Here is a 19,480-nt window from a genome sequence, read left to right on the forward strand (position 1 = left end):
TGCTTGCTGGGAATGCCTCCATGTCAGAAGAAGCGGGTTTCCTCCTGAAGCCCAGAGGGGGGAAAGGATAAGATCAGCCCTGTGCCTAGTGGGTGGAGACGGCGCCTTCTTTCCTGGGGCAAACGCCAGGTTTTAGTGTTGACTCTTGTTCATGGGGTGCCCACCTGGAGCTTTGACAGACCGGGCTTCCTCCTTCGGGAGAGAGAGTGTGCATTCACACACCAGCCAAACCTACCCCAAGCCCCTTCGCGATCCTTGGAAGCACTCCACACACAGATTAGGCTTAGTCTTGTGAATTCTAGCTGATCTCGCGGTATTTCTGGGTTTGTAAAATGCTGGTTTTAAGACTTTTTCTGCAAACACCTGAGCAAATGGGGAGAGGCGCTGCTGTAGAATCATGAGCATGAGCAGAGGGATACTCTCTCTAGAAATGCAGATGTGGCTCTTTAGGAAGCTCCCCCTCCACCCCCGCTTGGCTAGAAGGAAGACCCGACCGAGGCATGCCACGTGGACTTGCATCAAAACGTAACCCGAGGCTGCCCCCCCCGCAATGCCGCGAGTGTGATTGGGCGGGGCTTCGCTCAACGTCCCCCCGCAGCGTGGAGCCCTGTGCGGGTAACTCCTGCCCAATAAAAGGGCCCGCAGAGTGAAAGCCCGGAGCCGGCCCTTCCTGCCTGCCTGCCGGCCGCGGAGGCCACCCCGGCGCCCTTGGGCGGGACGGAGGAGGCGGGCTCGGCTGCCCAAGGGCGGCGGGTGGCCAGCGCGAGCAAGAGCCGCCCAGTCCCACCGGCCCGCACCACCGCGGCCCGCCTTGGCCCCCACGCCCGGTGAGCGCGCGAGCCTCCAGGCCGCCCTCCGGGGCTCAGCCGAGGAAGCCCGTCCCGGGACCCGGCTTGGCGCTCGCGCCTCTCGAGGGCCGGCCAAGGAAGGTCCCCGGAAGTAGGGCTCGGAGGCGGGACGGGCGAGTCTAGCGCCAGGAGTCTGGAGCAAGCGGGCTCGCCCTCCCCCCCCCGGAGCCGGAAGTGGCGTAGGAGGAGGCGGGGCTGCTGCCGCTGGGGGCGGGAGGAGGAGACGGGCCCCGTCGTGGCGCTGCCCAGGATGCCGCCGCCGCCGAGCGGGAGGCGGGTGGGGGGCGCTGCGCGGCGGGCGGCGGCGGTGGCCGGGCTGGTGCTGCTCTACTACGGCTTCTCCATCGGCATCACCTTCTACAATAAGTGGCTGATGAAGGTAGGGCGGCGCGGGGGGGGGGCGCTGCTGCTGCTGCTGCTGCTGCTGGCCGTCCGGTCGAGGGGCCACGTGGTTCCCCGTGCTAGGCCGCTGCACCGGACGAGCGGCCAGCCTGCAGCAGAGGGGCGGGCGGGCAGGCGGGCGGGCTGCCCACCATGCCGCCTCCCTGCCCGGCCTGCAGAGCTTCGGCTTCCCGCTCTTCATGACGCTGCTGCACCTGCTGGTCATCTTCGCGCTCTCGGGCCTGGCCCGGCGCTGCTGCTGCGCCAAGAGGCCCGCCCGCGTCGTCCTGCCCTGGGCCGGCTACCTGCGCCAAGTGGCCCCCGCCGGTGAGTCGCGCAGCCAGGCTCCGGGTTGGGGCGGCCGGAGCGGAGGCCCCTCCCCTCCTCGGGGGCGGGGGGGGGTGCGCGAAGCTGCCCCGCGACCCACCGCTGCCCCCTTGCTCCCTCGGTCTCGCCCAGCCCTCTCCACAGCCTTGGACGTGGGACTCAGCAACTGGAGCTTCCTCTACATCACCGTCTCCCTGTGAGTAGCCGCGCGGGGGGCGGGCGGGCGGGCGAGCCAGAGCGGCAGGCCCCCCGCCCGGCTCACCAGCGCCTCGCGCCTGCCTTGCAGCTACACCATGACCAAGTCCTCGGCCGTCCTCTTCATCCTGCTCTTCTCCTTGGCCTTCAAGCTGGAGGAGCCGGTGAGCAGCAGGAGGGGGAGGCGGAGGGCTGCCTGCCCCCCGCGGGCACGGGCAGTGGGGCCCGGCTGGCAGCCCCTTGCTGACCGCCGCTTGCGCTTGCTTCCTGCCAGAGGGCGGCCCTCATCCTGGTGGTGCTGCTCATTGCTGGGGGCCTCTTCCTCTTCACCTACAAGGCCACGCAGTTTGACCTGGAGGGCTTTGCCCTGGTGCTGGGCGCCTCTTTCTTGGGCGGCATCCGCTGGACCCTGACGCAGATGCTCCTGCAGAAGGAGGAGCTGGGTACGTGCGCTTGGGGGGCACCGCGCGCTCCTGGGGTGGGGGTCCCCCACTCCCACCCCCACCCCGGCGAGGGACACCTCTCCTCTTCTTTCCCGCAGGGCTTAAGCATCCCATTGACACCATGTTCCACCTGCAGCCAGCCATGTTCCTGGGGCTTTTCCCTCTCTTTGCTGCATTTGAAGGCAAGTTGTTTCCCGAGAGCGGGGGCACGGGGGGCTGAGCCGTTGCCCTGGCACTTGGTTGTGCTCCGTGTGGCCAGTGGTCAGAGCGGAGCGCTTGCCCTTTGCCGGCTGATCCAGGACTCCTCTGCAGCAGTTTCTGCTCCGGGCTACAAAGGAAGCCCCGGGGGTGGCTGGCCAGCCGGCACGGCTTAGCCGAGGCACAGCTGGTGGGCGGGGGGGGGGGAGAAGGGCAGAGAGGTTTTGGCCTGCTTGGAGACATGGTATTGCCTGTCCTCACCTCACCTCACCCCACCTCACCCCCCTGGGGCAGGCGCCTTGTGCTGGCATCCCTGCTTGGGGTGACAATGGCAGTGTGTTTGCTGGGGGTGGTGTGTGGAGTCCTCTGCCAGGCTCAGCCAAGTGCCCTTGCTGTCCCTGTCCGGGGGGTGGCACGCAGCCCTTGTGTAAATCCCCATCATTGCTCCCTTTGCTGTGCCCTCCTGGCAGGAAGCCCAAGAGAGTGTGAGAGCCCCACGCCCAGGAGCAGGGTTACTGGTCTTTGCTCTCCCTCGATTTCACGGGGTGCTTTTTGGCTGGCGCCACCCTGACTGGCCTTGGCCTTGGCATGCCGCGATGATGCCCTGAGGACAAGTGCAGGGTCTGGAGGGCATCTGGGGCAGTGCCGTGGGGGTGATGATGCCCCCGTCTCCTCGCCCTCTTCGAGCCCTCTGTGCTGCCCTGGCAAGGAGAGGGTTGTGCCAGAAATGGGGATTTCTGACTTTCCGCGGGCTTAGGCAAAGAAGGGGGGGGAGTGGGCTTTAAAGTGGTCCCTGCCTTCTCTCCCCAGGGTGAGGAGTAGAGGGCGATTCGCCTGCGGGCCACCTGCTCCAAACTGGCCTGAAGGCCACGGGGTCCGCCGGGACTCCAGCAGGCCTCAGAGCAAGTTTGTTCCAAGGAGGTGTTCTCCGGAGAGATGGAGAGTCGGGGCAAAAACGTGGCTTTCTGAGGGGGATGTAGGTGGGCGGGCTTTGCTAGGCTTAACGGCAAGAGGCCACCTGAGAAATCAGGGCGGAGGACCACGAGCAGCAGCAGCAGCACCCCCCCCCCCCCCCCCGCGCGCGGCTGGGCGTTGTTCTTCCCGAAGGTTCTCTGTTCCCGCCCCCCAGTGAGTCCCAGCTGCGGCAGCGCTGCCAACGAGGTCCTCGGCGGGGCCCCTGCACCCGTGCTCTCTGGCTGGGCCCCCCAAGCAGCCTGCTAGGCCTCCGGGCGTGGCCTCCTGGGGTCCGCTTGCCAGCAGGAAGAGCAGCAGCCCCAGCCGCTGCTGGGCCGAGAGGACTTGCCTCGGGCCCTCGAGCTCTGCGGGCCTGCGGTCTCCGCTGGGGCCAGGCCGGCTCTCTGACTGCCCGTCTCTGCCCTCCTCCAGGCCTGTCCTTAGCTGCGTCCGAGAAGCTGTTCCGCTTCCAGCAGGCCGAGCGGCTGCTGGGCTTGCTCGGGAAGCTTGCCCTTGGCGGGGTGCTGGCTTTCGGCCTGGGCTTCTCCGAGTTCCTCCTGGTGTCCAGAACCTCCAGCCTCGCCCTCTCCGTCTCCGGGATCTTCAAGGTATCGGGTGGCGCCCCTTCCCAAGGGCTGGGCCCCTGAAGCTGCAGCTCTCCCAGCCTGCGGGAGGCCCCTCGGCCCCCTCCCCGTCTGCTCCGCCGTGACGGCCTGCGCTCCCTCCCTTGTCCCCAGGAAGTCTGCACTTTGCTGCTGGCTGCGCAGCTCACGGGGGACCGGCTGAGCCCCTGGAACTGGCTCGGCTGTGTCCTCTGCCTCCTGGGCATTTCCCTGCACGTGGCGCTGAAGGCTCTCTCTGCCCGAGGTAATGTGGAGGGGGGTTCCCCTGGGCCCCGTGCTGGCCCTTGCTTGGCTGCTCCCGGGGCTGACGCCTGCCCGCCCTCTCTCTCCCTCCCCAGGGCACAAGGGCCCCAAGCAGCACAAGGAGGCTGGCTCCGGCCCTGACCTGGAGCTGCTCTTGCTGCATCAGCACCAGGAAGAAGCGGAGGCCGCCGGCTCGCTCCAGCCCTGAAGCGCCCCTCCAGCTGCGGGCCTCGAGGGGCCTGGCCCGGGGCGACCCCACTGGCCGACTGCTCCGTCGGGGGGCCTGATGGCGGCAGGCGGCCTGAGGCTCCGTCCGCCGGGGCAGGGCGGGGCAGCGTCTGCAGAACCACCCCAAGTGCGCTGTGCTGCTGGGAGCTGCTGCCTTCGTGCCCTCTGGACCCCCGGCCAGGAGCACGTGGCGGCCCCTCCCCGCGGGTCTTCTGCAGGGGCCTCTGTCTGGCGGCTGGGCATATCCCGGCCAGCAAAGTGTCTGTGGGCAGGAGAGCGCCGCCTAGGAGGACGGGGCAGGGCAGCTGCTGAGGCTGCCTGGATGGCTTGCCCCAGAGGGGGTGGGGACTCCCCAGTTTGGCCCTTAGAGGCCAGCAAAGAGGGGGCTGTCGCCTCAGCCTTGTGGGAGGCCTGAGCGGGCCATGCCCGTGTGCCGTGGGGCAGAGGCGGCTGCTTTCTGCTGAGCCAGACCATTGGTCCGTCTAGCTCCGTCTTGTCTCCACTGACTGGCAGCAGCCCCAGAGCCGTTTTGTGCCCTGCCTAGCAGCGCCTGAGCCGGGGCTCTGCCCACCCCTCCCTCCGTGGGCCAGGGTGACTTGGGGATGCCAGCAGAGCCCAGCCGGCTGTGAGGGCTGCTTGCCCGCTAGGAGGGCCCTTGATGGCCGTTGCCCTTCCTGCCCTGGGAGGAGCAGGGCGCCCTCTTCGGCCTCAGCACCTGGCAGGTAAGGGAGCAAGGGCAGCTGCTTCTTGGAGAGGGGATGGCCAGCTGGAGCTGGCCTTGGTAGCCAGCCCAAGCAAGTGCTTGCCCCGGCTCTGGCTCTGTCCGGAGGGTAGATGCTTTGTGGCAGCATCATGTGGCGGGCTGGGCAGAGGGCGGGCTTGTCGCCGGCAGGCTGAGCCTCCCAGAAGCGCTGCACACCGTTTGGGAGCCCGCCTCGCCCGCCTCCAGGCTCGGACCTGGCTGGCCGTGTCGTTCTTGCTCCAGCGAGCAAGCCTGGGGCTGCTGGCTGGCCGGCCCCCTCCTCCCTGGCCTGCCCAGCCCCAGGCAGAGCACGAAGGGCCGGCTCCCCCTCGCTGCTCTGCTGGTCTCTCGTGGCTCAGATGGCTTTTCTTGCTGAGAACCCAGCCAGTGTCGAAGTCAATGCTGGTGGGGTTCCAACCGTGGGCCGTAAAGGGAGCCTCCAAAGGCGCCCAAAGCAGACACACAGTTGGCGGCTGCCGCCGTGTCTTGTGGCCCGGCCTTGAAGAAGATGCGTCTGTGGCACAACTGTTATCTTGCCTCCTCCCCCGCTTGGGGTGAGGGACGGTCAGCAAAACAACCAGAACTCATCGCCCGCGCCATTGGATCCGACTCTGTGGCTGCCTCGGTCCTGGCCGCTGGATGCCCGCCGCCGCCGCCCAGCTCTTTGGGCTTGGATGTGCGGAGGAGGAGAGGCCTGGCGGAGAAGGGCCTTCGTCGGGCTCCTGGTCAGCGGCTCCGCCGGCTCTCCTGCCCCCTGTCCTCAAACACCTTTTCTGGCAGCTGCATGTCCCAGAGTATCCTAGAAGGTGGCTGCACCAGCCATTGGGAGAGGGGCAGTGTGAGGCGTGCTCTCCCTAGGAATACGCGCGACGCGGACAGCCTCGTTCCCTTTTGTTGTTCCTGCTGCACACCAGGCAGCTGCTTGATTCTGTCCTTTGACCAGTTCCCCGTCCACAAAAGGGCCTGTCCTCTTCCCCCATGACTGCTGCCAAGGGGACGGCTCTGCTCCTCCATCCCCAGAAAAGCTTGCTCGGTCGGTCCAGTCCTGGTCTTGCCGCTGCTGCTCCCTCCCGCTTTGCCCAGAGAAGAACTTTGACTTGGCGTTTGGTGACTTCCTGAGATTCATTTGCAGTTTGTTGGCTGCCCTTCTGACGGCTTCGTCAAACCCCACTGTGTGGACTGGCTTCCTCCTGGTGTGCTGAAAGACCCCTTGCAAAGTACGGAACACTGTCTTATCTGGTCAAGAGAGGAAATTACATCATCATTTGTATGAGTTTGTGCAAACATTTCAATCAGTTGGCCGGACGGTTACACGTGTACATTAAAAACAAGGAAGTTACATCCACAGATCATTGCAACTCAGCATGATCGAATGCTCCAGCCAAGTACAGCTGCCGTCACTGTCTGCGGAGCATTATTCACAGCTCTAGGGACCTTTCGCCAAAGTCTACTTCAAGCCAAAATGGCATTGGTTTGGTCAAGCAAGTGAAGCGATTTCTACAGCTTGCTGTCAGCTCTCTTCCTGGCTTGCTAGACATGGAGCTCTACTTTCAATGCGAGGAGATGGCCATAATCTCCCCTTCTGCAGCCTCTTGAACTCCAGCTTAAGCCCCTGGGGTCCTTTGGGGGCTCCCTGTGCCTTTCCCAACAGGCTGCTAGCTACTTCTTGGAGTCCCTTCACAGAGGCTGCAAGGGGCCTCCCCGGCATGGGGTGGGAGGGACCCTCGAGATGTGCTTTCTGACCGTCTGCCTCAGGAGAATATTGTGAGAGGGAACAAGTGGCAAGATCACCGAGAATCAGCAAGACTGTTGAGACCGATGAGGCGACCATTCAAAAGTGGAGCACAGAACTCTGAAACTGAGGTTTTATACTAAGCAAGGTACAGAATCCAAAAGGTCCAATAAATGATGTCATAACAATCCTCTACAAATTTTTACAATAGGAGTCCAAAATTATAACTACAGATAATATGTCCCCAGTTGTGGTAAGGGCACCTCACAGTCCAAATCCTCTGTGGAATTGAAAATAGCTGCTCTCATATGTACATCAGTTAAAATATCTAGATAGACATGAGTGTTACAAAGACCAATTCATTGCTCATAAAACATAATATATCTATCTTGAAGATACAATAGAATCTTTCCCAGCAAGACAAGGAGAATAATTGATAGTCATATGAAAAAATCCTAGTATTGGCCAAACAGAAGTATATTTTTGGTATAAAAGAGGCAGTCCATGTATCCCTAAATGGAAGCCATGTTTTTCAACCCTCTACTGGTCTTCCTCAGTGGCTTGAAGAGAAGAGTTCAGTCTCCCAATCCTGGGTTCAATTAACTCTACATATCTATAATAAAATGCCAAATACTGTCTTATCTGGATAAAGTGATCAGTTTAAAACAATGAATTTAAAATCATAACAAATATGTTCAAAGAATGGCAGTTGGATCACACTTTGCATCACCACCATTCATGCCAGTGGTAACGAGATGGACCTCTTTGGAGGACCTTAACGTGCGGTGGGGATCAGACCGAAGAAGGCGCTCCAAGGTAGCCCGGACCCGAGCCGTTCAGGGCTTTAAAGGTAAGAACCAGCACTTTGTATTTTGCCCAGAAACATATCGGCAGCCAGTGCGACTTGTTTCAAAACAGGCACCATCAGACCAATCTGGCTGCTGCATTTTGCACTAAGTGAAGTTTCCCAACTACGTACAAAGGCGGCCCCACTTAGAGCACATTGCAGTAGTCAAGCCTGGAGGTTGCCAGCTGATGCACCACTGTTGTGAGATCATTCACTTCAAGGAATGGACGCAGCTGTCGAACCATCCAAAGTTGATGGCAAGTGCTCCTGGCCATGGCCTCCACCTGAGGTACCAGGGTGAGGCCTGGATCCAAGAGCACTCCCAAGCTGTGTACCTGTTTCTTCTGGGGGAATGTAGCCCCATCCAGGACAGGGAGATCTGACTTAACCCTCAACTTCTGCTCCCCCACGATGAGCACCTCCATCTTGCTTGGATTCAGCTTCAATTTGTTGTCCTTCATCCAGCTGTAGGCAGGCATTTAGGGAATAAATGCCATTTCATGATGATGATCAGGAGAAATAGATTTGGGTGTCGTCGGCATACTGGTAACACCCAGCACCAAACCTCCTGATGACCTCACCCAGCGGTTTCATGTAGGTGTTAAAAAGCATTGGTGACAGAATGGAGCCCTGAGGGACTCCATATAATAGCTCCCGTTTTAAAGAGGAACTGTCACCAAGCTCCACCATCTGAACTCTGCCCGAGAGAGGAGTGGAATCACTGCAAAGCAGTGCCTCCTATCCCCAATTCCCCCAGGTGATCCAGATGGTATCAAAACACAGCTGAGAGCTTCAGAAGAACCAGCAGAGTCACACCCCTTCTGTTGATTCCATGATAAAGGTCATCCATCAGGCTGTCTCAACCCCATAGCCAGCTCTAAAGCCATTTTGAAATGGGTCTAGATAATCTGTTTTCTCCAAAACTGCCTGGAGCTGGTTAGCCAGCACTCTCTCAATCACCTTGCCCAACCAGGGGAGATTGGAGACTGGCCTATAACTATCCATCACTGAGGGATCTAGGGAAGGTTTTATCCCACCTGAATATGCATCACATATAATTGGGACGGTTATTCGATCTGCTGCATCCCTATTTCTTTCAAGGCCATCTCCCTCTTTGTAGACTTTGCTTTATAATAGACCTGTTTGATAATCCATTTAGCGGTAGTCTCTTGCTTGCAGCTGTGTTTTCAAAGCCGTGACTTGTCTCTGGAAGCTTGACATGGAACCAAAATTCCTACATTAAAGAAAAAGGAAGATTCCTTTTCAGTGTCTTTGGATTCCTTTTCCTTTAATGTAGAGACTATGCAGGGAGATTGTTATTGTTATTGTTATTATTACATTTATATCCTGCTCTTCCTCCAAGGAGCCCAGAGTGGTGTACTACATTCTTAAGTTTCTCTTTCACAACAACCCTGTGAAGTAGGCTAGGCTGAGAGAGAAGTGACTGGCCCAGAGTCACCCAGCTAGTATTATGGCTGAATGGGGATTTGAACTCGGGTCTCCCCGGTCCTAGTCCAGCACTAACCACTACACCACACTGGCTCTCGAGATAGCATACCTCCCCTAGATAAACTCTCTGTACCTTAGATGGACATATCCCTGTGGGGAAGTTTCCCTGTGGAAGATACAAAGTGTGTTCCAGTTGCCATTGTTTGAACATATTTGTTATGATTTTAAATGCATTGTTTTAAACTGATCACTTTATTGGTATCCAGATCACACAGTATTTGATATTTTATTATAAATGTGCATGGTTAATTGAACTCAGCATTGGGAGACTGTTCCCTTATAATCTTCAAGCCACTGAGGGAGAGCACTAGAGGGTCAAAAATGTGTCTGGCTTCAATTTAGGGATACGTGGACTGTCTCTTTTATTCCAAGGATATACTACCAATTTTGGAACAGTACTGGGATATTTTTTTTAATATGAGGACTATTAATTATTCTTTTTGTCTTGCAGGGAAAGATTCTATTGTGTCTGCAAGAAAGACAATTATCTGGCCTGTGACGTGCCCCTACCACAACTAGAGACATATTTGTAGTTATAATTTTGGACTTAAGTTGTAACAATCCTCTACAACTGTGTTTGGGTTAGAACATAACATAAGAACAGCCCTGCTGGATCGGGCCCAAGGAAGCCCATCTAGTCCTGCAGCCTGTTTCCCACGGTGGCCTACCAGATTGCCTCTGGGGAGCCCACAAGCAAGAACTGAGGGCATGTCCTCTCTCCTGCTGTGACTCCCCTGCAACTGATATTGAGAGGCATCTTGCCTCTGAGGCTGGAGGTGGCCCACAGCCACCAGACTAGTGGCCATTGATGGACCTGTCCTCCATGAATTGGTCTAAGCCTCTTTTAAAGCCATCCAAACTAGTGGCCATCACTACATCCCATGGCAAAGAATTCTACAGATTAATTATGTGTTGTGTGAAAAAGTACTTCCTCTTGTCGGTCTGAAATTTCCCCGACCTTCAGTTTCATGGGGTGACCCCTGGTTCTAGTTTCCCCTTAGTCGCCACTTTTCCAAGGTAAAGAGTCCTAGATGCTGTAGCCTAGCCTCATAAGGAAGGTGCTCCAAGCCCCTGATCATCTTGGTGGCCCTCTTCTGCACCTTTTCCAGTTCTGCAATGTCCTTTTTTTAGATGTGGTGACCAGAATTGTAGACAGTACTCCAGGTGTGGCCGCACCATAGTTTTGTAAAAGGGCATTATAATATTAGCATTTTTATTTTCAGTCCCTTTCCGGATGATCCCTAGCGTGGAATTGGCCTTTTTCACAGCTGCCGGACATTGAGTCGACACTTTCAACGAGCTGTCCACCACCACCCCAAGATCTCTCTCACTGACAGCTCAGATCCCATCAGTGTATATGTGAAGTTGGTGTTTTGTGCCCCAGTGTGCATCACTTGACACTTGCTTGGTTTTGTATATTGTTTTGAATCCAGGCGGTACTTTCCCTGCTGCTGCTGTTATCATACTAAGCCTAGAACAGCCTTTGAAAAGCAAAAAAAGTTCCTTGTCCCTGCCCTCTTAAGTGTGCCACCTGTGCTGCTGCACCTGGAATCCCTTCAAAGTCAGGGTGCTTGCGACAAAAACAGAAGAGACCCGGGCATGCCAAAGCATGGGCGAGTTCCAGCCCCACCTCATGGCTCCCCCCCAATTTCAGCTGCCAATCAGCTTCCTCGGCCCCCCTCTTTCAGGCCACAATAAAGCCCCATGGTGCCGGGGGACCCTGCCTGCCATGTGTGCTTCTCTGGGGGGGGGGCATAGGCATGCTGCCAATGGCCCCCCCCCTTCTCTGGAGGCGTTTGTCCTCCATCTGGCTCTGGGCTGCTGTGAATGGCGATGTCGGCCTCCAGCCAAGAGCAGCTGAGCCCTGTCCTGGGGGGTGTTGCTGTATAGCTTGCTTCTACAAAGCCCGGGCTGAAGAAGGCCCAGTCCTTGAGCAGGAGTCATAGCGACAGGGGAGGCGGCCTTCCACCGAGTCAGGCCATTGGTCTAACTAGCTCAGTATTGTCTACACTGACTGGCAGCAGTTCTCCCAAGGCTTCATGCAGGAGTCTCTCCCGACCCTACCTGGAACTTAGACACTCTTCCCCAAGCAGCCCATAAGGGGACTATCTTCCACTACTCGCCTATAGTCACCCATCCAAATGAATACCAAGGCAGAGCCTGCTTAGCAGAGGGAACAATTCTTTATTGTTATTTACGTTTTATATCCCGCTCTTCCTCCAAGGAGCCCAGAGCGGTGTACTACATGCTTAATTTTCTCCTCACAACAACCTTATTATTACTAATTTGATTTCTATACTGCTTTTCCGAAAATGGCTCAGGGCAGTTTACAAAGAGAGATAAAGCAAATGAGATGGCTCCCTGTCCCCAAAGGGCTCACATTCTAAAAAGAAACATAGGACACACACCAGCAACAGTCACTGGAGGTACCGTGCTGGGGACGGATGGGGCCAGTTACTCTCCCCCCTGCTAAATAAAGAGAATCGCCACATTAAAAGGTGCCTCTTTGCCCAGTTAGCAGAGGTTAGCTTGTGAAGTCGGTTAGGCTGAGAGAGAAGTGACTGGCCCAGAGTCACCCAGCAAGTCTCACGGCTGAATGGGGATTTGAACTCGGGTCTCCCCCATCCTAGTCCAGCACTCTAACCACTATGCCATGCTGGCTCTCATGCTCACTGCCACCAGACCAGCTCTCCTCCCGGTAGGATTTGACACCCTACAGTCCTAACGTTGAATGCTCTGGTTGGGATGACTTCCGAGACGGCATTATTGGGGAGGGGGGATGGCCAACTGCTGAGACGGAAAAGAGATGGGAAGTCGGGCAAAAGCAACCAAGAATGAGGGTTCCCCACCCAGCAGCCCCATCTGTCAAAATGCAGGGAGGCGGCCAGGGGAAGTGGCCTTGGGAGCCGCTTCCCTGCAAGGAGGTCTGCATTGGCTCCTGGTCCTCTTTCAAAAGCTAGGCGGGCGGAGATGCTCCCAACAGGCAAGGCTCCCTCCAGCAGGGACTCCCAGATGGTGTTCACTACCACTCCCAGCATTCCCAGCTGCAATGGCCTTTGGCGGGGGGTTATGGGAGTGGTAGTCCACAGCACCTGGGAATCCCTGTTAGAGGGACCACTGGGCCCAAGTCTCAGCTGGGGAGGCTGAGCTGGCCCAGATGCCTTGTTGCAGGGTGGCTGCCCCTCAGGGCCTCGGGACCAGCGCCGCCCCCGGTGGGTCTTGGGGCCGAGGGCCAGGCCGGCTCGGGTGGAGAGTGTGTGCGCAGAGACGGCAGCTCTTGGGCAGCTACTGCGTCCCCTCCACGCAGCCCGCCCCCGCTGCCCATCCAAGGGCCCCGTGAAGCCCGGAAGGAGGCGCGGGGGGGGGGGGGTAGCAGGGCCGAGGCGTTGCGGGCGGGGGGGCCCCGGGGCTGCCGAGGGTGGGAGCCGGAGCCAGAAGGAAGCTCCCGGAGGAGGCCCGCCGCGCCCTCCCAGCGCCGGGGGCCCCCATCTGCCCGGCCTTGGCTGGGCCGAGCCTTGAGGTGGCTGCGAAGTCCGGCTGCCGGGCCGGCGCTGCTGGGCAGGGGCAGGTGGCGCCCCTCGGAGGCCAGCCTGGCCGGGCCCGCAGGCGGTCTTGTGCAGGGGGGGGGGCATCGCCGGGGCGGCCGCTGCTGCTCCAGTCCGGCTGCCGCACCCGCCGACCCCTGCTCGGGCGGGCCTCTCTCCGGCCTCGGCGGCTCCACAGCGCAGGCGCCAGCCGAGCCCAGGAGCGCGGCGCGCAGGTCCGCGGGGAGGAGGCGGGGCTGCTGGAGGGCCCGCCCCCTGAGCCCCGCCTCCCGTTTCCAGCAGCGGCCAATCAGGAGGCTTCTGGGAAGGCTCCGGCCCGCCCACCGCGCGGCGCCACCTGATCTGGGGGCTGCGCGTCTGCAAACTGCGGGGGCTGCGGCGAAGAGGCCCGGCCCCCCTCAGGCCCCCTGAGCTGGGCTCCTCCACGCCCGGCCCCTGCCGCGAGCCCTTCGCTTCCCCCGCCCGGCCCCCGCTGGCCGCTGCAGTGGACGCCTCCCTCTCCCCCCCCCCCCGCCGCCATGCCGGAGAGACGCGAGCTGGCTCGCCTTGCCCGCCCCCCCCCCCGCCCCCGTGCGCGTGAGAGCTGGTCTTGTGGGGCAAGCGTGACTTGTCCCTTTGCTAAGCAGGGTCCGCCCTGGTTGCATATGACAGGGAGACTAGAAGCCTGAGCAGCACTGGCAGAGACCCCCCCCCCCCACTCAGGGGATGGAGCCGCCACTCTGGGAAGCGCCTCTAGGAATTCCCAAGTTCCCGCCCTGGCAGCATCTCCAAGACAGGACAACATTTTTTTATATTTAGGACAATTTTTTAAAAATTAAGCCAACAAACTACCAAAGCATACAGTACCTGACCAAAGCACAATTATATACAAAGTGTTTGTACATCATATATACAAAGATTTACTCACAAGGTTTGGGTAACCGGACAGTGTATGCAGGCAGCACTGTGACTGGAGTGTGGGGGGGTGGATTTCAAGGCACATCGGGGGGGGGGGCGTTACTTACTGCATCTCCCAGAGAGGGCTGAGAGAGACTCCTGCCTGCAACCTGGGAGAAGCTGCTGCCAGTCTGGGTAGAATTGTAGATGTTACTGAGCTAGATGGACCGAGGGTCTGACTCAGTATCTGGCAGCTTCCTATGTGCTTCCAGGGGCTGGCAGGCCTGGCCCCGTCACCAAGCAGGGTGGCGCTTGCCCCACTTGTGGTTGGCAGGCATGGAAAGGGGCGCGCGCGGTGCTCTTCTCCCCTCGGTTTGTCGGTGGGCGTGGGGGGCAGGGGGCTCCCTCCCCCGATGCAGCCTCAGGACTTCTGGCCAGTGGGTGGAGCTCCTCCTGCCGGGGGATGTGTGGCCTAACCCCCAGCCAGGCAGGCAGCAATTATGACCCCCCCCCCTTTGCAGGCTTGTTCTATGTTTCCGTTACAGCCCCACAGCATTTTCCAAAGCTCCTCTTGCCAGTGTCAAGAAACAAGCCCAAGAGCGCGGGGTGCGTGTGTGTCGAGGAGCAGGCCTTGCTGCCGCTGCCACCCTCACCCTCAGGCAGCACCCTGGGCAGGGCCGGGCTGCAGCTCCTGAAGCCCAGCCATGCAACCCAAGAGGGCAGCCGGCGGCAGCACCTGGCCACGGGGTGGGCTGGAGGCTTCATTCCACTGCGAATGCCGCCCGCCAGCCCTGCTCCAGATCTGCCCAGCTTCCATTTCTCTGAGACGGTGCGCAAGGAGCGTCGGTGTGTTTGCACAGTCACCCGAGGGAGGGAGGGAGGGAGGGAGGGGGGGCCGGCCAGACAGCCTTCTTCCTTGCATGCCATCGATGGGGACCGGCTCAGGCAGGAAGACGCGGCTTCTTCTTTCCCACCGCCATGCAGGGTTTTTCTGGCTGAGGCGAGCGTGGGGGTCAGGGCGGGGCTTCCCGGTTCCAGTATGTCCTCTGCCTGGCCGCCCGTCCCTATCCTGCTGGGCTCTGGCCTCCTCGGCAGGCTTTCCAGCAGGAGACGCAGCCCCCCCGGGCCAAGCCCATGGCCGTGGGGCAGGCAAGAAGGCGGCGGCTGCAGAGCCTGGCGTTGTCCTTCCCTGCTGGCCCCTGTGGGTCGCTCGGCCATGCTTTTCTTAAGAGTTGATTGCTCCCTCTGCCTTGCTGGGGAAGTAACTCCATACCGGGATCCTGCAATAAAAGGCAACAGGAGGAGGAGGTCGTTCTGGTGGCCCCTTCAGCAGCCTGGCCTACCCCACAGGCGACCAGTGAGTGACAAGCACCTGCAGAGGGCTGCCCCCCCTCCCGAACGGCCTCGCTGGCAGGGCCGGGCCGGGCAGGTGAGTGGGAGGTGGGGGGCTGCAGTCTAGCTCCATCAGGAGGTCTTGGCTGGAGGCCCCCGAAAGCCCCTCTGGGAGAAACTGCCAGCGCTCCCACTGCCAAGGCAGGATGGCGCTCTCTGCTTTGCAGAGTCCTCCATCCCGCCGCCTCCTCCTCCTCCTCGGGGCCCTCCTTGGCCTCCAAGCGTCAGGCTGGCTGGTCCTCCCTGGCCTGCTCTGAGGCCAGCCCTGGCACTCCCTCCCTCCCTCCCTTTCTCTGCTGGGGAGGGCCGGCTGTTCAGTGGCAGGCAGGGGGTCATCAGGAGAAGAGCCCTCAGGGAGGCCCATCCAGACACGGTGGCCCACCAGATGCCAGCTCTGAGAAGCGCACAGGCAAGAGCGGGGGGGGGCACGCCCTCCCTCCTGCTGCGGCCCCCCTGCCCTGGTCTTTAGGGCCTCTTGCCTTGGAGGCTGGAGGTGGCCTCTTTGATTGATTGATTGATTGGATTGGATGGATCTGCCACCCTTCCAAAAATGGCTCCGGGCAGTGGACAAGTCGCTGTGCTGCAGGACTTCCAGCTTCCACTCCACGTAAAAGGGTCTCCTCTTGCTGGTGCTACCAAAGAGCCAAGAGCAGACTGGACGGAGGAGGCGCTGCAGAAAGGCCCACAGGCGGAGGGAGGGGCTGAGCCCCGTGCAGAGGCACTTTCTGGCAGGCTGCCACAGTGAGAGTCTCCAGCAGCACCGAGATGTTGCACCAGGGCTGCCGTGGACACACTGGCCCTTTCCTGCCATTGGCACTGCATTCATTCAAGGAATGGACTTGCCTGGAGGACAGGGGGACAGCCATCCCCCCCACCCACCCAGGAGGTTGTCCTACTGGGCGGGCACCAAAAGAGGCAACTGAGTTTGCTTCTCTCGCTCCCGCCCTGCCCGAGAGTTGCTCTGCCTGGCCATTCATCAGGTAGTTGCATGGCATCAGCATCATCAGCTGGTGCCGCCTGGCTTGTCGGAATGAGCTTACTGCCCCAGCTCGGTGTGATGGCAGGGCCCCAGCTCCAGGTGGTTGCCCCAGGAGCTTTCAGGACTCGGCTCTGATCATAAGAAGAGCTTTGCTGGATCAGGCCCCAGGAGGCCTCTCCCACAGTGGCCCACCAGATGCCTCAGGGAAGCCCACAAGCAGGAGATGAAGGCACAGCAGCCCCTCCCCTGCTGTTGCTGCCCTACAACTGGTCTTCAGAAGCCTCCTGCCTCTGAATCTGGAGTCAGCCTGTAGCCATCAGGACTAGTATCCATTGATAGACCTGCCCTCCATGCATTGGTCTAAGTCCCTCTTAAAGCCATCCAAGCTAGTGGCCATCACCACCACATCCTGTGGCAACAACTTCCAGAGATTAATTATGCACTGTGTAGAGAAGTTCTTCCTTTGTCCATCCAGCTGAAGTTCTTCCTTTCGCCTAAGGGTGTACACAAACCATTCAACACAGAATCGGTTCACGTTGAACCAGGCCGGTTCAGCAGTTCGATCGTGAACCGGACCAAACCAGGTTTGATGTGAACCGGTCCTACGTCGAGAGGGAGCAGTGAGAAAGGTTATTCAAGTATCTTACCCTCACTGGATCTCCCTTTACAAGTATTACTACCTGGACCAGCCGGTCAGTTCGACCAAACCGGTTTGGTACAAGGCAGTTCATTTTGAATTGATTTGAATTTGAACCAAACTGCGTGTTTTGGTTTTGTGTACACCCCTACTTTTCTCCATCCTTCTTTGGAGGCTCTTACCTGCCATCTTATTTATTACTTTTTTTTTTTTTTTACATTATTCCTATACCACCAAAAACAAATGTCTCCTGATGGTTTACAGAAAAAATAAAGCAATAAACCGCAGATTAAAACCAAACAATTAAAACCAGTTGAAATAATATAAGAACAACAGTGAAACCTACCCACACTGGTCAAAGGCTTGGCTGAACATTTGTCTTGAGGGCTCTTTTAAAGGCTGCTAGAGATGGCCTGACCACAGCAGGGACTTCATTCCAGGGCCCAACAGGGAGCTGGGCCCGTCCACAGCTGGGCCCCTCCAGAAGATCTCGGTAATCTTGGGGCTGGGAAGAAGCATCAGCAACAGGGCCGGGGGGGGCGGGGGGGGGGGACTGGCAGTAGCCCTCAGTTGCAGCACAGCAAGAGAGACTCTCCTAGTCCTGGAAGGGCCAGAATTGCATTGATTCCTCATTGGCGGGCAGCAGGGAGATGGGTGGCAAATGGAGCACCTCACTCATGAGGGCCCTGGCTGGGGGGACTGCTGGAAGAGCTCTGCCTGCCATGCTCATGGGCACCATGGACCTGCCCTGGCCATGCTGGAGATGTGTTTCCACCCCCCACCCCTCGGCACTCAAAGAGGCTGCTGTTCTGATCTGGCTGCCCTGCCACGAAGCTGCTCCATCCCTGCTGAGTGCCAGGTGGGCAGCCCCCACCACGGGCATCCTCCTCTCCAGCCTGTGTTGTGCCCAAAGCTGGTGGGGGTGAGGGTGGGCTGTGGGGCTCAGCCCCAATCTCTCCCTGCATCAACCGGGTGGATGTGTGCACCTGGTCGTTGGCTTGGCTGCCTGCATGATTGTTGCGCTAGGGGCCACAGCCCTCCCCCCAATAGCCCCCCCTTCCCTGGGCTATCCCTCACTGTCCCCTCAGCTCTTGCTTCTCCTGTGAGGTTCCAGAGCATGTACAGAAGCCACGGCGCCTTCTGTCAAAGTAACAACCCGCAGCACGGGAAGAACCCTTGATCCTGCGGTGATACTTCGGCTGGTTGCTTCCCTGCCTTGGACGAAAAGGATCGCTCTGACCATTTCAGATCCTGAACCACACTCGGATGGGGCTCCTCCATGTCTGGGGCAGTTGCCCCCACTTTTTGTACCCCCCAGTGCCCTGCCAGCACTCGGCCAGCCACCCTTCCTGTTTGGGGTGCAGACAGAGGGTGCCCCCCCCCGCCGCCATGACCAGGTGCTGCCTTCACACCGGAGCCATCAAGGGACACCCTCTTGGAACAGGCCTCCCATGTAAAGGCACCTTGACAGCGCCTGCCGTGCCAGCCCCATTGGGGAGGGCGGGGGACACGGCAGCCCGGCTCGTACCCTGGGAAGACACTTGTGGGAGGGGGGCACCAATTTGTAGCTGCCCTGCCAATATGTTCTGGCTTTAAGGCTGCCTCCGGGCAGAGTGTCGCTGCAAGTGGGGGGGGGGTGTCCCTGGGCCCCTGAGGAAGAAGGGGCACCCACAGGCTGGGTGGCCGTTGGCTCTTGGCTCTCTCCGCCTCTCTGAAGAAGAAGAAGGCAGGGCGAGGGGGGGGCAGACGCCTGGCTTCGTCTTCTATCCCTGGGCCCGGCTGTGATGCCACCCTGCGATGCCCCCGGCTGCTTCTCCAGGAGAAACTGGCATCCGTTTCCAGGAGCTCTTTGAAGGCAAGGCTGGAGGTCTGGATGGCTTGATGGAGGGGGGGGGGCATTGCCAGCAAGAGCTTCCGTCCCAGTCGGCAGCTCCGCCTGGCTTGCTCAGCACGTGGACGGGTGGATCAGAAAAGAAGAACAGCCCTGCTGGTGGATCAGGCCCAAGGAGGCCTCTCTAGTCCAGCCTCCGGTTCCACACAGTAGCCCACCAGATGCCGCCTCTGGGGAGCCCCCAGGCAAGAGAGGAGGGCATGCCTTGATCTCCTGCTGCTGTGGCTCCCCTGCAACTGGTCTTGAGAGGCCTGCTACCTCCCTCTGAGGCTGGAGGTGGCCCATAGCCACCAGACTAGGAGCCATTGACGCTACTCCATGAATTTGTCTAATCAGCCTCTGAGGTGGCTTGAGCCTGGCAAGGCCCAGCGGTGTGTGGCTATAATCGAGCGATGGCCCCGGCCAGTGTGCTCTCCAACATTGTTTTCATCTGTGTGCGGAATGAGTTTTGTTCTGAGCAGCAGGATCAAGGCAACGTGTGTGCACCTGGATTCAGAGGGGCCGCTTCCCGATTCAGCCTCAGCGAGATCTAAAATTAACCTGCTGGCTGCGCACCCTTAGAGGGGACCTGCCCCCAGCACCCCCCCTCCCTGTTTTCTTCATCATCTCCCTCCCTCCCTCCCTGCTGCTGCTGCTGCTGCTGTAAGAGGCCCCCTCTCCCCACTAGCTGCCCCTGGCCCAGCCCCAAGGCCGGCAGGCGGAGGGCAAAGCGGCCCAGCCAGGAGCTTTTCCTGCCTTCTGCCGGCCCCAGCTTGCCCCCCTCGGTCTCCTCCAGCCCCTCCCTCGCTCCTCCAGGGCTATCCATCACCCCCCTTCAATAACAGAGCCAGGCCATTAAGATGCGCTGCTAAATGCCCGGCAATGTCCATGTGTGGGACCCATGATAAATG

General features: G+C 59.5%; 1 protein-coding gene across 8 annotated transcripts; it reads left to right on the plus strand.

Annotated features, from left to right (window-relative positions):
- Nucleotides 1-65: 65 nt before the first annotated feature.
- On the plus strand, nucleotides 66-10,986 carry SLC35C2 (solute carrier family 35 member C2). 8 transcript variants are annotated; one of them, XR_008305659.1, is made up of 9 exons: nucleotides 66-1,227; nucleotides 1,409-1,556; nucleotides 1,689-1,752; nucleotides 1,843-1,915; nucleotides 2,026-2,376; nucleotides 3,778-3,954; nucleotides 4,084-4,213; nucleotides 4,308-7,062; nucleotides 10,494-10,986. XR_008305659.1 is itself a non-coding variant. In XM_053243322.1 (9 exons), the coding sequence occupies exons 1-9, from the start codon at nucleotides 1,099-1,101 to the stop codon at nucleotides 4,418-4,420; spliced, it is 1,086 nt and encodes a 361-aa protein (XP_053099297.1). In that variant the 5' UTR covers nucleotides 66-1,098; the 3' UTR covers nucleotides 4,421-7,102. The 8 variants fall into 8 exon arrangements, 7 of the variants coding, with proteins under 7 accessions (XP_053099297.1, XP_053099298.1, XP_053099294.1 ...); XM_053243322.1 differs by lacking the exon at nucleotides 10,494-10,986 and having other exon boundaries at nucleotides 2,026-2,194; nucleotides 2,293-2,376; nucleotides 3,779-3,954; nucleotides 4,308-7,102; XM_053243323.1 differs by lacking the exon at nucleotides 10,494-10,986 and having other exon boundaries at nucleotides 2,089-2,194; nucleotides 2,293-2,376; nucleotides 3,779-3,954; nucleotides 4,308-7,102.
- The last annotated feature ends 8,494 nt before the right edge of the window (nucleotides 10,987-19,480 follow it).

Source organism: Hemicordylus capensis, chromosome 4, assembly GCF_027244095.1.
Source record: "Hemicordylus capensis ecotype Gifberg chromosome 4, rHemCap1.1.pri, whole genome shotgun sequence".
Lineage (NCBI taxonomy): Eukaryota > Metazoa > Chordata > Lepidosauria > Squamata > Cordylidae > Hemicordylus > Hemicordylus capensis.

Bases quoted from the DNA above. Each gene is read 5' to 3' on its own strand.
- SLC35C2 (XM_053243319.1), top strand. From the start codon at position 1,099: ATGCCGCCGCCGCCGAGCGGGAGGCGGGTGGGGGGCGCTGCGCGGCGG. The intron at 1,228-1,408 runs GTAGGGCGGCGC...CCCGGCCTGCAG, and splicing joins ACAATAAGTGGCTGATGAAG to AGCTTCGGCTTCCCGCTCTT. The intron at 2,377-3,777 runs GCAAGTTGTTTC...TGCCCTCCTCCA, and splicing joins TCTCTTTGCTGCATTTGAAG to GGCCTGTCCTTAGCTGCGTC.